The sequence below is a fragment of the Cibotium barometz genome, chromosome 29 (assembly GCF_041138505.1).
Source record: "Cibotium barometz isolate CiBa-2024 chromosome 29, ASM4113850v1, whole genome shotgun sequence".
NCBI lineage: Eukaryota > Viridiplantae > Streptophyta > Polypodiopsida > Cyatheales > Cibotiaceae > Cibotium > Cibotium barometz.
This window is the reverse complement of record NC_141074.1, coordinates 12,272,286-12,285,868: the sequence shown is the minus strand read 5'-3', so window position 1 is coordinate 12,285,868 and position 13,583 is coordinate 12,272,286. Positions and strand designations below refer to the sequence as shown.

The 13,583-nt window shown below is 40.5% G+C and overlaps 2 protein-coding genes across 5 annotated transcripts; both read left to right on the top strand.

The window, feature by feature from the left end:
• The first annotated feature begins 681 nt into the window (after positions 1–681).
• LOC147621852 (Carbohydrate-binding-like fold) lies at positions 682–4,759 on the top strand. The gene has a single exon (XM_086822875.1). It carries the CDS (start codon positions 738–740, stop codon positions 4,440–4,442), a length of 3,705 nt encoding a protein of 1,234 aa, XP_086679001.1. The 5' UTR covers positions 682–737; the 3' UTR covers positions 4,443–4,759.
• Positions 4,760–10,324: 5,565 nt separating this feature from the next.
• LOC147621851 (replication protein A 32 kDa subunit B-like) lies at positions 10,325–13,277 on the top strand. 4 transcript variants are annotated; one of them, XM_086823619.1, is made up of 10 exons: positions 10,326–10,518; positions 10,728–10,826; positions 11,101–11,198; positions 11,403–11,450; positions 11,568–11,645; positions 11,802–11,880; positions 11,976–12,110; positions 12,219–12,307; positions 12,705–12,776; positions 12,954–13,277. In XM_086823619.1, the coding sequence occupies exons 1-10, from the start codon at positions 10,405–10,407 to the stop codon at positions 13,036–13,038; spliced, it is 897 nt and encodes a 298-aa protein (XP_086679745.1). In that variant the 5' UTR covers positions 10,326–10,404; the 3' UTR covers positions 13,039–13,277. The 4 variants fall into 4 exon arrangements, with proteins under 4 accessions (XP_086679747.1, XP_086679748.1, XP_086679745.1 ...); XM_086823620.1 differs by having other exon boundaries at positions 10,327–10,518; positions 12,957–13,277; XM_086823621.1 differs by lacking the exon at positions 12,219–12,307 and having other exon boundaries at positions 10,325–10,518; positions 12,957–13,277.
• Positions 13,278–13,583: the final 306 nt, after the last annotated feature.

The window sequence follows — 13,583 nt, the reverse complement described above, 5'->3', positions numbered from 1 at the left end:
AAAGCAGACTCTAAAGCCTTCCCACTTTTTCAATTTGTCCAAAAACCTATTAATGGCCCACATTACCAATTGTTTATTAGTAAGTCCAACACCAAAAGGAACACCAAGCAATCTAATAATTTGGCCCTTTTGCACCACCTCACAGCCCCACCTTTGAATATCAAAATCATTATCTTCAGTCAGGCTTATAATTCTAGATTATATATAAGTTTATAATGCCTAAATGTAATAAACGTGAGGTTTACTTTAATCCAAAATTAATGGGCTAAGCTAAAACCTTAGAAAGTTTATGTAAAGTCTCATCAATGCATTGTTGAAGTTCTCCCACAGCCATGGCGCCAAAGAAGCTGATATCTCTCCCTTTGGCTGGAGTGCCTTTCAAGTTTCTCTTTCGAGGATTGCCATTCAAGTTTCTCTGTGTCGCCTGCCCCTCTAAATCTCCCTTGTAACATATAATAGATAGTAGAGATTAAGAAGAGAATCGTAGGAATACAAAGGGTCAATTTTTAGAAATCCATGATTTCTCTTCTTTCTATCCTCTCCTTGTGCCTTGGTTGTCCATGGTTAATATGTAATATAGATATAGATAGAAGATAGAATAGATTATATATAAGTTTATAACGCCTAAATGTAATAAACGTGAGCTTTGCTTTAATCCAAAATTAATGGGCTAAGCTAAAACCATAGAAAGTTTATGTAAAGTCTCTTCGATGCACTGTTGAAGTTCTCCCACAGCTATGGCGTCTCCCAGAGGGGAAGATCGGTGCAGGACGAGACCCAAAATGCCTTTTTTTGCACTCTTGATTTTCTTGCTGGCTTCCCGGACGGCTGCTGCGTCCGACACAATACATGGCTGCGGAGGCTTTGTGGAGGCCAGCCCAAATCTGGCCAAGGCCAGGAAACCCTCGGATCCGAAACCAGACTACTCCCACATCACCGTAGAGCTCCGGACTCTTGATGGGCTCGTCAAAGACAGAGTCCAGTGCGCTCCAAACGGGTACTACTTTCTCCCTGTCTATGATAAGGGCAGTTTTGCCCTTCAAGTCAAAGGCCCTCGGGGCTGGTCCTGGAACCCTAACCAGGTTACCGTGGTTGCCGATGACAATGGCTGTAACAACAATGAAGACATTAACTTCCGTTACACTGGTTTTTCCCTTTCTGGTAAAGTTGTTGGGGCTGTAGGAGCTCCCAGTTGTGCTCAAAACGGTAAAGGGCCTTCAGATGTGGTAGTCTCCTTAGCATCTCATGATCACCTTAATGATCCACATAATTCAATTTCAGTTTTGACCACCCATGGAGGAGATTTCAAGTTTGTTAACCTCATCCCTGGTAATTATCGGCTTCAGGCCCATCACCCAAAGCTTAATGTGGAGATTAAAGGTGACCCTCATGTGGCATTAGGGCTTGGGAATGTGGATGTCGGCGAATTTTTTTTCGTTCCCGGCTATCTTGTAGAAGGATCTGTTGTGTCTCAGGGGAATCCTGTATTAGGTGTCCATGTTTACCTCTATTCAGATGATGTCACAGAGGTTCCATGTGCACAAGGATCAGGGAGCCTGCCCTCCTACGGGCAAGCTTTATGCCATGCTGTCTCAGATGCAAATGGGAAGTTCATCTTCAGTTCTCTGCCCTGTGGGAAGTATAAGCTAGTGCCATTTTATAGGGGGGAAAACACAGTTTTTGATGTCTCCCCTGCATTGATTGAGGTGGATGTCAGCCATGAGGATGTATTTCTTGCTGACCCATTCAAAGTTACTGGATTTTCTGTGGGAGGGCGTGTTATAGACAGCGAAGGAGCTGGTGTAGAAGGTGTTAAGATACTGATAAACGATCTTCAGAAGGCAATCACAGATGTTGGTGGGTTTTACAAGCTTGACCAGGTCACATCAACTCAATACACAGTGAAGGCTCAGAAGTCTCACTACAAGTTTACCACCTTGGAGAATTTCATGGTGCTACCAAACATTGCTTCATTGCCAGATATTGTTGCTTCCAAGTACGATTTGTGTGGATCTATTGTGATTGATAGCAGCACCCATCATGGAAAGCGCCAAGTAGCCTTAACTCATGGGCCAGCAAATGTTAAGGCACAAACCAAATTGGTGGATGAAAAGGGTTCTTTTTGTTTTGAGGTGCCGCCAGGAGAGTACAGACTTTCACCCATAACTAGTCAGGCCGAGCATGTAAGTGGTCTTGTTTTCTCTCCCCCACACATAGATGTTCTTGTCACAGGACCTGTCCTTAATGTTGTGCTAACACAGGCACAAGTAAGTGTTTCGGGTTCTGTGAACTGCATTGGCCAGTGCGACTCAAATGTCTTGGTCTCACTTGCACCATTCATTCCCGGGACCAAAACTGTGGATTCAAGCAGGATGCAGAGGACAAGCTTGGCAAGTAACAGGAACACTTTCTTCTTTGACAAAGTTCTTCCAGGCAAGTACCAACTAAATGTACAGCATGAGCTCTTTTCACAAGTCCCTGGTTTGGTTGATGGGTGGTGTTGGGAAGAAAGCACTCTTGAGACAGATGTAGGAACTTCTGACTTTACAAATGCTCAGTTTACACAGAAAGGTTTCTGGATGACTATGCACTCAACACATCCTGCAGAGGCTTCAATCATACAGCCAGATGGAGAAGCTTTGATGACCCAGATTAAGAAAGGATGGCAACAAATCTGTCTAAAACAACCAGGGATTCATAAGTTGCACATTCTGAAAACATGCACGTCCTTTGGAGTGTTTCCATTTCAATTTGACACTTCAAACCCAGCCCCTATTGAACTGATAGGGCAGAAGTATGTACTTAACGGAAAAATCTTCATTCATGGTGCAGATCACATAGATGACAAGCAGCTGCCAGATAACATCGTTGTTCTTGTCTGGAGGGATGATGGCTCATTTGCAGACTCTAATAACCGTTTGCGACTTGCAACTGATGCAAGTGGAAGTACTACCTTGGAGTATGATCATTGGGCTGAATTCGGTGATAATCTAAATTTCATTCCAAGGGACATACGTGGTATGAATAACTATGTTCAGTCCGATATGACACTTCCTCCTCCAAAGCAGTTTCTCTTTTATCCCAGGGAACACCATGTTCGTGTTGAGCTTGATGCCTGCCAACCAGAGATTCCAGCTTTCGTTGGTCGTCCGGGCATGTACATTGAAGGGAGTGTGACACCCGTGCTTGAGGGAGTCGATATCACAATTCTTGTAGACAGGGATAGCATTGATGGCAGCTTGAAGAGAGGTGATGTAGTTATGACATTGGTCACAGAGAAGGATGGTTCGTATGTTGCTGGACCTCTTTATGATGATACAATATATGTTGTTCAGGCTGCAAAGGCTGGATATCATTTCAAATCAATAGACAGTCAATCTTTTGTATGCCAAAAGCTGGGTCAGATTGTTGTTCGTATTCTCCCTGGAGAAGGAGCCGAAGATCAATTACCTTCAGTCCTGCTTTCATTAAGTGGAGACAATGGCTTCCGTAAGAATGCACTTACAAGCTCTGGAGAAGCTTACGTATTTGACAGTCTTTTCCCGGGCAACTTTTTCCTGCGCCCACTGCTGAAGGAGTACAGTTTTTCACCTGCTTCACTAGCCATTGACCTGGAGTCAGGAAGTGTGGTGGAATTGGCCTTTGCTGCATCTCGCATCTCATACAGTGTTCTTGGAACTGTGACATCATTGACTGGAAAGCCTGAGGAGGGCATTTCCTTGGAGGCCCGTTCAGAATTAAAGGGCTACTACGAAGAAACGAATACAGATGCTGAAGGAAGGTATCGCTTGCGAGGGCTACTGCCTGACACAGCATACACAGTCAAAGTCGTATTGAAGGAAGACAAAGAGGGCCTTTCAAGAATTGAGCGAGCTTCACCAACGTCATATACTGTTCAAGTGGGTGCAAATGATACCACTGCAGTGGATTTCGTGGTCTTTGACCAGCCACCCACGACCATAATCACAGGGAGTGCTGAGGGTGCTGGGCTTGACAAATGGCAGCAGCACTTGACAATACGGGTTGTTTCTGCTGGTGATGCCTCCAAAATCGAGAGAGTTATTCCTCTCCCCTTATCATATTTCTTCGAAGTCCAGGGTCTTCCAAGAGGTAAGTATTCTGTACAGTTGATGTTGGGGCTTTCTGAGAAAACACACAAATTTGAATCAGAGTCTGTGGATGTCGATCTGGAGCAGCAGCCACAAATCCATGTCGGTCCCTTGCATTTCTTAGCACAAGAACAGCATCAGAAGCAGGATTTGGCATCAGCGCCAGTTTTGCCTGTTTTAGTAGGACTTCTGGTTATCACAATGGCTGTCAGCATGCCAAGGCTGTTGAAGGAGGGACAGCAGTGGGTTGCCGGGTCAGGACTGTCCAGCACAGCTACTGTACAAGCCAAAAAAGATAGCCGGAAACTGGCCCTTAGAAAAAGAACATATTAATCTTCAGTACAGTTTCTGCCGAGATGCTTAGACAGAAATTTAAACATGCTGTTTTCCTTAGCATATCTGAGGATGTCGGTGCTGCTTCAGTGTAGCAGGTTTTTGAGGATGTTCCCAGGTGGGTTTTTTGTTTTTATATGCTGAAACATTGTTAATGGTCTTAGGGTAGTATTTTGTCATGGAGCATCTTAATGAAGCTATGCTTGAAGTCCAAGCTGGAGCCTTTTGGTGTAAGTGATGTAGTGAGCATTGTCTTTTTAATCAGAACCTCGGTAGTTGTTTACCAACAGGAATAAAGGGAGGAGTGGTTCCATTAATGTTGACCTGGGTATTTTTGAATTTTGGAACCTACGTCGATAAAAACATTTTTTTCAACCAATCAGAATAAGGACAACTCCTCAATCTACCCGGTTTTAGTTCCTAAAATGTATACTACATGCCAGTTTTATAACTAAAATATATAATAAATTAATCTTTAAAATAAGGGCAATGAAAAATCTTAAGTGTTTTTTCATGATTCTAGCCAGTAAAAATAATACCAAGTTGTGATAGTTAATAGTTAGTATTAGCATGTAGCAAGATAGTTAACAGTAGGTTGTGCCTCTACTTGGGAGCAGCTTGTTGCCTTCCCTCTTTTGCATTGTTAGCTTAGCTCAATAAATGAGAAAATCTTAGGAGCATGGTGTGTGGAATGTTTTTTTAATGATTTTTTTTGCTTTTAGAAAAGAAGATAATGTTTTCTTTCTCTTTAAAAGATTTCTTGTTTTTTAATTCTTTTTGGTGCATTGAAAGGTCTCAGCACCTAGTAAATGCTTTCAATATCATGTTTGTTAGGGAAATTTCCATTAGTTTTTGTATTATTTCCAATTTTGTTTATTTTTCTCCTTGTGTTAAAAATCTAAAAATTCAAAAAAAAAGTGAATAATTCCAAATTTAAGACTAAACTTGGCTGCATGCCATCATTGGGAACACCAAAAACTTTGATTCGGTTGAAATTTGAAAAACTTGCAAAAGTACATTTTCATCTCTTGTATTTGAAAGACTAAGTGATCTGTATAGGATTGAGTTAAAAATTAGATCGAATCAAAGCTCAAAACAATTCTAATAATACGCGGATAATTTGAATAGTATATTGTTTAGGACGTGGGTAATTCTAATTGCATGTCAAACATATTCATTTTATCTCTAAAAATTTTTTGACTTGTTTTTATAGTTATAATGATACGTCATACTTTTCAAATTCAAACAATATGCGTATAATTGCAAACCATACATCGAACATTTGTATTGGTATATCAGATAACTTCAATTAAAAATTTTATTTTTATTTTTTTTATTGCCTGTTTTGATCTTTTTGGCCCTATTTTGCACCCAGAAGTCTAATTTTGTCCCTATTTTGGCCTTATTTTGCACCCAGAAGTCCAATTTTGTCCTTTTTATCTTTTTGGCCCTATTTTGCACCCAGAAGTCCAATTTTGTCCATCTAGGAATCTGACCATCTAGTCACCTAGAAGTCCAATTTTGACCATCTAGGGAATTGACCATCTAGCCAAGAGGATTTGAAAAGGAACGCCAAAGGGACACAAGAACTCTCTTGAGCACCTTAGACAATAAAACTCTTGAGACACATCAACAAGTGTGAGAGATCAATAAATCATGGGGATGATATTAGAGAATTACACAAAGATAAGAGGTAATCCCTATCATGAAAGGCCATCTCTACTAGGAGGGAGTGCTAGGGGCCTTAAGGGATGATGCTACTTGGAGAGACTTTGAAGTTGGCTTATAATAACGAGCAACAAGGTGGGGACTTCAAGGAGAATGGTCACCTTTAACCTTGAGCCTACACAAACTGAGACTAAGTTGTGGCCACAATAGCCAAAAACAACTACAAAAGATATCCCATTGACACCAGAGGGATGATGGTCGCCTTTAACTTTGACCCTATAAAAATTGAGAGACTAAGTTGTGGCCACAAAATACACAAAATAAGAGCTTTAAGAACATCAATAGTTAAAGATACACATCTATAGAAGCACAGAAGAGTTAGGAGTAAGAGCACAAATTTGTTGTAGTTAATACCTACACATTAATTGGAAATGCCATTTCTTTTGTGGGCAGCATATGGTTGCAAGAATGACCATAGCCAAAGTAAGAGAGCCTCCAAAGGTGACACAAACCAAAATAATGAGGTGCGATCTAAAACTCTGCAACTCCATACACCTTTGATACCACCAAGTTTTAGACTAAAAAGCATTGCTCCACCACCTATTATATGAAATGACAGTTGGAACACCTACTATAGAAACCCCAAGAAGCTATATAGATCCTATCATACACAACTAGATTTACCAACACCCCTATTTGAAGTAGATATCTTAAGATTGGCACATGAAATAGAATGGGGGGTGGAGAAAGAAGTTGGAATTAGATCAAGAGAGCCTAAGGGAAACCACATCAAGCCATCCCATGTGGCTAAGTTAATACACAAACTTTAAGGAGCATTGACCCTCGACAACACTTGGAGATCTTTACACAAATATGTGAAACATTTGGTGAATTGGATAACTTTACTAAGGTCAAGGAATTTAGTCTTATGGAAGCGAGTAGGTTGTTTAGAGTTTAAAGCACCTGAGTCTAAGGAAAAAGTGGGCTTTGAAACCTTGAAAATTGCATTCCATGATTAAATTTTCTCAATGTCACATGCACACCCTCTGATAGTGCCACGTAGACATGATTATTTCTTACAACTACCTAAAGGGCAAAGTTAGAGCCCATATATGTTTGGAGCAATTTTCGGAGCCGAAATGGTGCCCAAAGGTGCCCATGACATGGACCAATAGTTGAGGAACCTTTTGGGTATAGTTTGGAGGCTAAATATTACATTTTGGGCATTATTATGTGGGTTTTAAAAAAAGGCAAAACCAACCTGAATATGACTTGCTATCAAGATCCCTATACAAAGAAAAATCGACCTGAATACTACTTGCTATCAAGACCCCTATAAAAAGGCAAGTCATGGGTCATCAGTAGGCATTCAGAGACAAAGATTACAAAGCCAAGACCAAGGCCAAGAGATCTAAGACAAAGGGCATGTAGCCACAACATCTAGATTAGCCAAGTACACCCCCACATTAGTATTTTCCACTAATGAGAACAGAGGAGGACAAATAAGCATTTAGTTTATGCATAGCATTCAAGAGTCATATTTGTGATCTACAATCATTGTAATTACTCATTCATTGAGAAATAGACATGGGGTTAGATAAAGAGTCTCTCTCCTCTCCTCCTCTCTACTCATCATTGCACATTAGGAGTAGGTTAGGTAAAGACTCTCTCTCATCTCCTTCTCTCTACTCACCATTGCACATAGGGAGTAGGCTTAGGTGAAGAGTATCTCTCATCTCCTTCTCTCTACTCATCATTGCACATATGATTAATGTCAATCTTTCTTGCTTAACATATGATTAATGTTAATCTTTCTTTCTTTCTTAGCGTTAATCATCAGCAACAATCACACTTTCATATATTACCTTGTATTAGAGCATTTAGGTTCATCCTAAGTAGAGTTTTTGCATGCTGAATTAGGGTTTATATTTTTAGGGTTTTAGCCCAAAATTTAGGGTTTTTGGGTTTTCCCTCAAATGAGTCCCTACATCAATGTTTTCAACTCTATATTCAATTTGCATCAACCTTAGGGTTTTGCAGTTGCATGTGGCAAAATCTATGTTTTCTTCATAGCCGAGGAGCCACCCTATGAGAAGTATTTGCCGGTAATGCGAAGATCGATGAGATGTACTGGCAAAGAAAAGAAGAACGTGAAGCTCACTATTTTCAAGAACGGAAATAAATTATGGACAGATTTAACGAAGAACATGAAGCTTGAAGGTGTCAAGAATACAAAGAACGACAAGCGCAATGCTATAAAGAATTTAAAGAAATTCAGGCTCGCTTTAGAAGCCATTTTTCAAAGACTGACTTTAACCACAAAGACCATAAACAAGGCACAAAAGTGGAGGATTCACTAGAGGTTAAAAGCTCACTAGGAGGGAGTTTTTAAGGATACCACCTAGCTTCCACGACTAGAAGTGGATCAAGAGATAGTTTGAGTGTAGACCAGTGGAAGCTCCTAAGGAGGTGCCAATGTTTGTGGGGTGGAAGAGTCAAATCAGGAGTCAACGCACAAGCACCAAATTTTATCTCAGATGACAAACATATTCCCAAGGAGGCGATAACGCCTACCATTCATCTCTCTGAGTCCAGTATGAAAGAGGATGAGACCAGTGCCACAACAATTTCCAAGGGGACCAAAGAGTCTTCCATGTACGAAGAGAATCCACCATGACAAGAATCCAGAAGAAGAGCTAGCAATTCTAGTGGAGGTTCCAATGGAGGTATTAGTGGCAAAGAATCCAAAAGGTTGGGAGGTGAGCCTATAGAAAGACCAAGTCAAGAACAAAGCAAAGGTTCATGGTTTTCCCTAGTGTTACAAGTTTAGCAGAAGGGGATGTCACGTGCACACCTTCTTACAGTGCCATGTGGGCATGATTATCTGAAAGGGTAAACTTAGAGGCCATATATGGGTAATTTTTTGGAGCATTTTTTGGGAGCCTAAATGGTGGTTAAAGGCGCTTAGGACATGGACCAATAGTTGGGACACCTTTTGGGTATAGTTTGGAGGCTGAATATGACTTTTCGGACATTATTATGTAGCCAAAAAGGTAAAACCGACTTGAATATGACTTATTGTTATTAGGATCCCTATAAAAAGTCAAGTCATGGGTCATTTAAAGTCATTCAGAGACAGAGGTTGTAGAGCCAAGACCAAGGGCATGTAGCCACAACGTCTTGATCAGACAAGTACATCTCCATATTAACGTTTTCCATTATAACGCATAGAGGAGGACAATAGCATTTAGTTTACCACAACACTAAGAGTCTGGTTTGTGATCTATATTCGTTGTAACTACTCATTCATTCAGTAATATACATTAGGAGTAGGTTACGTAAAGAGTCTCTCTCTTCTCCTTCTCTCTACTCATCATTATGCACATGATTAGCATTAATCTTTCTTGCTTAACATTAGTCTCATCATCAATCACATTAGTTAAAGAGTTTCTCTCTTCTCCTTCTTGCTTAACATTAGTCATCGTGTTTTGTGTGAGTGCTTGGGTAGCATACTTCGTGTAGTGGAGGACATATTTGAAATGCTCGAATGAACATGAATTTAAAAGCATACTTGGAAGCAATGCTAGACTGACATCCGCAATCAATGACCTTGAAGCCTGTTCTTATGTTCGATGGGGATTCAAAAGCACCTCGCAAATAAGAAAATTACAACTTCATTACCACATTTGAAAATGAGTTTTGTATTATGAATCAATACGTAGGACTAATGGCCGCCTTCAACAATGAAGGTGTTTTGGTCCACTTTCGATATTAAAAGTGCTATTTGGGAAACGGGGGAAGGAGAACGTCCTGTGTTTATTAAATTTTGGGGAGAACTGTGCCAACTCCCCGCCATACTTTATGTATGGTTTTTTTTTTAAAACTTCACTCACACAAACGAGCACGAAAATTCTATGACTTAATGAATGATGTGTAACTCAGATTTAAATGTGGTAATGAATTTGGAATTATCTACCTTGCGACATACTCTGAGATCTTTGTCAATATCCATCGATTTCTCACGTAAAATATAATCATAGATTTGATGTTCATGCTTGTTCGAGCTCTATAAGCTGTTCATATAAACTTGAAAAAAACACCCATACAAAGAATAAGTGCTGCAAAAATGGAACGGAATCAACACATAGGTGCAAGAATAAAGGTTGCCAAGCATTCTAGTTATTTTTTATATAAAAATATCAGTATATATAAAAAGTATCAGTGTACATATTCTTTCCCGCCTCGGAGATGGTGCTTTGAAGCTACAATTGTCACAACATGATGCTCGCATGCAATGGCCCGTCAGACGGGGGCTTCTCTCTTCAGCGGCGGTGGCTTCATGCCTCCTTCCCAACCCCCTCTTTCTGCCTTCACTCAGGCTGCCGGTGATGCGAGCTCCAATGGCAAGGTACGCCTTCAACCTCCTCTGTAACTCACAGTTTGTAAGGCAAAATCAGTTGTTTTAACAGAACAACAAAACCCTAGGCTAGCCGGGCCTTACTACCCTGATGGAATTGCCTCAAATCTTAGCTGCACAGATTGCTTCAGAAAGTACTTGTTTCTTTGCCTGTGTTAGCTTTCAATCTCCAAATTTTCATGCGGAAAGGGGGTTTGCAGAGCGCCGGACTCTTGCCTTTGACAGTGAAGCAGATTAGCCAGGCCCTGCAGCATCCTTTTGATGACACCTTCAGCGTGGATGGTGCTGATCTGAACAATGTATGTGCCATGATTAAAGAAAAGATTAGGTTTGCCTTTCGAAGCACATGTGATTAAAAAGAATCTTTGGCTTTGCACCACGTTTACATGTATGATGTGATTAGACAAAATTTCAGACTTTGCAACATGTTTGTTCTAGAAAATTATGTCCTTAAAGAGAATTAGGCATTTTCTTAGAAGAACATTTGATTAAAGAGAAGAGTAGGCTTTACAGCATGCGTTTAGTTCAACTTGCATCAAGCAGAATGTCTTGATCTGATTGTTTCTTCTGCAGGTAACCCTAGTAGGTATGGTGCTTTACAAATTGGAGAAATCCACTGATGTTTCCTTCGTTCTTGATGATGGCACAGGCAGGGTCGATGTGAAATGCTGGTTTGTCCTTCACTAAAATCTGTTTCAGAATCAGGTTCTCTAAAAATTTGAGCACCATTTTAGTGCTATTTATGCTTGGGGAAATCATCTCAACTTTTCAGCAGTGAGGACAGTCTAGTGTTATTTATGCTCAGGAAAATCATCATGCTTGGGGATATTGTGTTGCTTTCAGCAGATAAAGTTAACATGTGGCTTGTTTTGCAGGATTGACAGCCAGTATATGCATGAATGCACAGAAATGATGACTTTACAGTTACTTGGCTTTCCTTTTGTTAGTTCATATAATTACATTAGAATTGATATGTCCTGATGCATTTATACCATGAAAGTCTTGTATCTGTATTCGGGGTTTTTCACCTGCTGTTGCAGAAATGGAGCTTATGTCCGCATATATGGCCATCTTCGATTCTTCCAAGGCAAAAGAAATGTGGTGGCCTTCTCTATGAGGTTTGCATGAAGGAATCACTCAATGCTGTTGCCTGCATTTTCTGATTTTTTTGTGTGGTGTTTGTTCTCTTTTAACTGCTTGAGGTTGCACATGTTATACGATGCTTGTTTACATGTTATATGATGTTTTTTTACATGTTATATGATCGTTTGCAGGTTTATAACTGACTTCAATGAGATTACCTTCCATTTCCTTGAATGCATTTATGTTCATCTCTACAACCTGAAATTTATGGTAATTATTGCATACCGTCAAACAATGCACCAAGTTTTTGGACACCTGCTAGGCTTGATATTATGACCAAGCCTTTTATCTCTCTTGTCATACAGGGTGCACAATTTCCCCCTGGATTGACAAACACTACAGCTGAAAGGGGAAACAGCTTCATGCGAGCTCCCACAAATACCTCCCTCTATAATGGTCCAGCTGGTGCTGGCAGAGGCATTTCTGGGAGCTACACTCAGGTGATATGTCTTTCTCCATTCTAAGTTAGGCACCAGTGAATGCTATTCGTTTTCTGGTTATGTGCCTGTATTTTGAACTCAGGTGCATGTTATACTGCTTCCCTGCAGTACATGCCTTCATATGCAGTGACTATTGGTGTTTCCATGGACGAGTGTCAAAAAAGAGTACAAGCTATCCTTGAAGAACCTCATAGCCTGTATGTGCATCCCCTTCTGGCCTAGTTTGATCTGTAGTCTTTCATAACTGCATAAGGCTATGATGCTGCACGTGACAAGAGAGTTGCTTTACAAGGAATGCTCCTTTCTGCCTTTTCTCCGAGGCATTATGAAACTGAAGCCTGGGTGTGGTGAAGTTTCTAGTGATGTTTACGTTACCTCTAGTTGATGCATAAGTGGACACATACTGCACACACCCCGCCCCCCCCCTTGTTCTCTCTCTCTCTCTCTCTCTCTCTCTCTCTCTCTCTCTCTCTCTCTCTCTCTCATGCATGCACTCGCACTCGTGCACACTCACTTTTTTAATATGTATGTCTTTTATTTCAAGTAAGTTATTTTGTAAGATTCCTCCTATACTGGAGCTTTGATGTGACACAGGAGTGTAGAAGCAGGACTGCATGTAGATGATGTTACACGGAGGATGGGTGGTTTTAGCAGAAAGCAAGTCAAGTAAGCTTTTGTGTAGTTGCAGATGCAGTTTCCTTCCAGATTCATTTAAGAAGGTTTAGAAGATGTGAGAATATCAGACTTTGTTCTATGTGAGATTTTTTGCTGTGACCGATTTGGCAGATGAAAATGATTTCTCTTTGCCAACACTAATATATGATTGTTTATTCGGATGTGTAGCAGGGATGCCATTGAATTTCTAGTCAATGAAGGTATGATCTATTCTACAATAGATGATGATCATTACAGGTCAACAAACAGCTGATTGACTGACCAAGATGGACTCACCATGTTGTGTGAAACAAACCTGTTCACTGGATTGTCCTACTAGCTGGTGTCGGGGATTTTTGAGTAAGATCACTGTTTGAAAAGGGGAAAGCTACCCATGTTATAGCAAGTCCATTGTATCCCTGTACTCATGAAATTCCCTTGAAGGCATTTGAACAGCTGCCTCAGTGGTGGTTTGAAGCTTTTCCGAGTTAAAGATGGGGTGCGTTTTTTGCATTTTAGTGATGTTGTTGTCTGGCTCATTGTTATGCCCTTGTGTCATTGTGTGGTATTCTTCTTATGGCAGTCTCAGGGGGTTCCCTACTCATTGTTGGACAAGTAATATCTTCTAATTTGAAGCTTTTCTGAGTTAAAGATGGGGCACGTTTTTTGTATTTCAGTGATGTTGTCTGGCCTACTGTTATGCCCTTAAGTGTCGTTGTGTGGCATTCTGCTTATGGCAGTCTCAGTGGGTTCCTTACTCATTGTGGGACAAGTAAATATCATGTTTGCCATATAGCGTTGAAGCATGTGACATGTTGT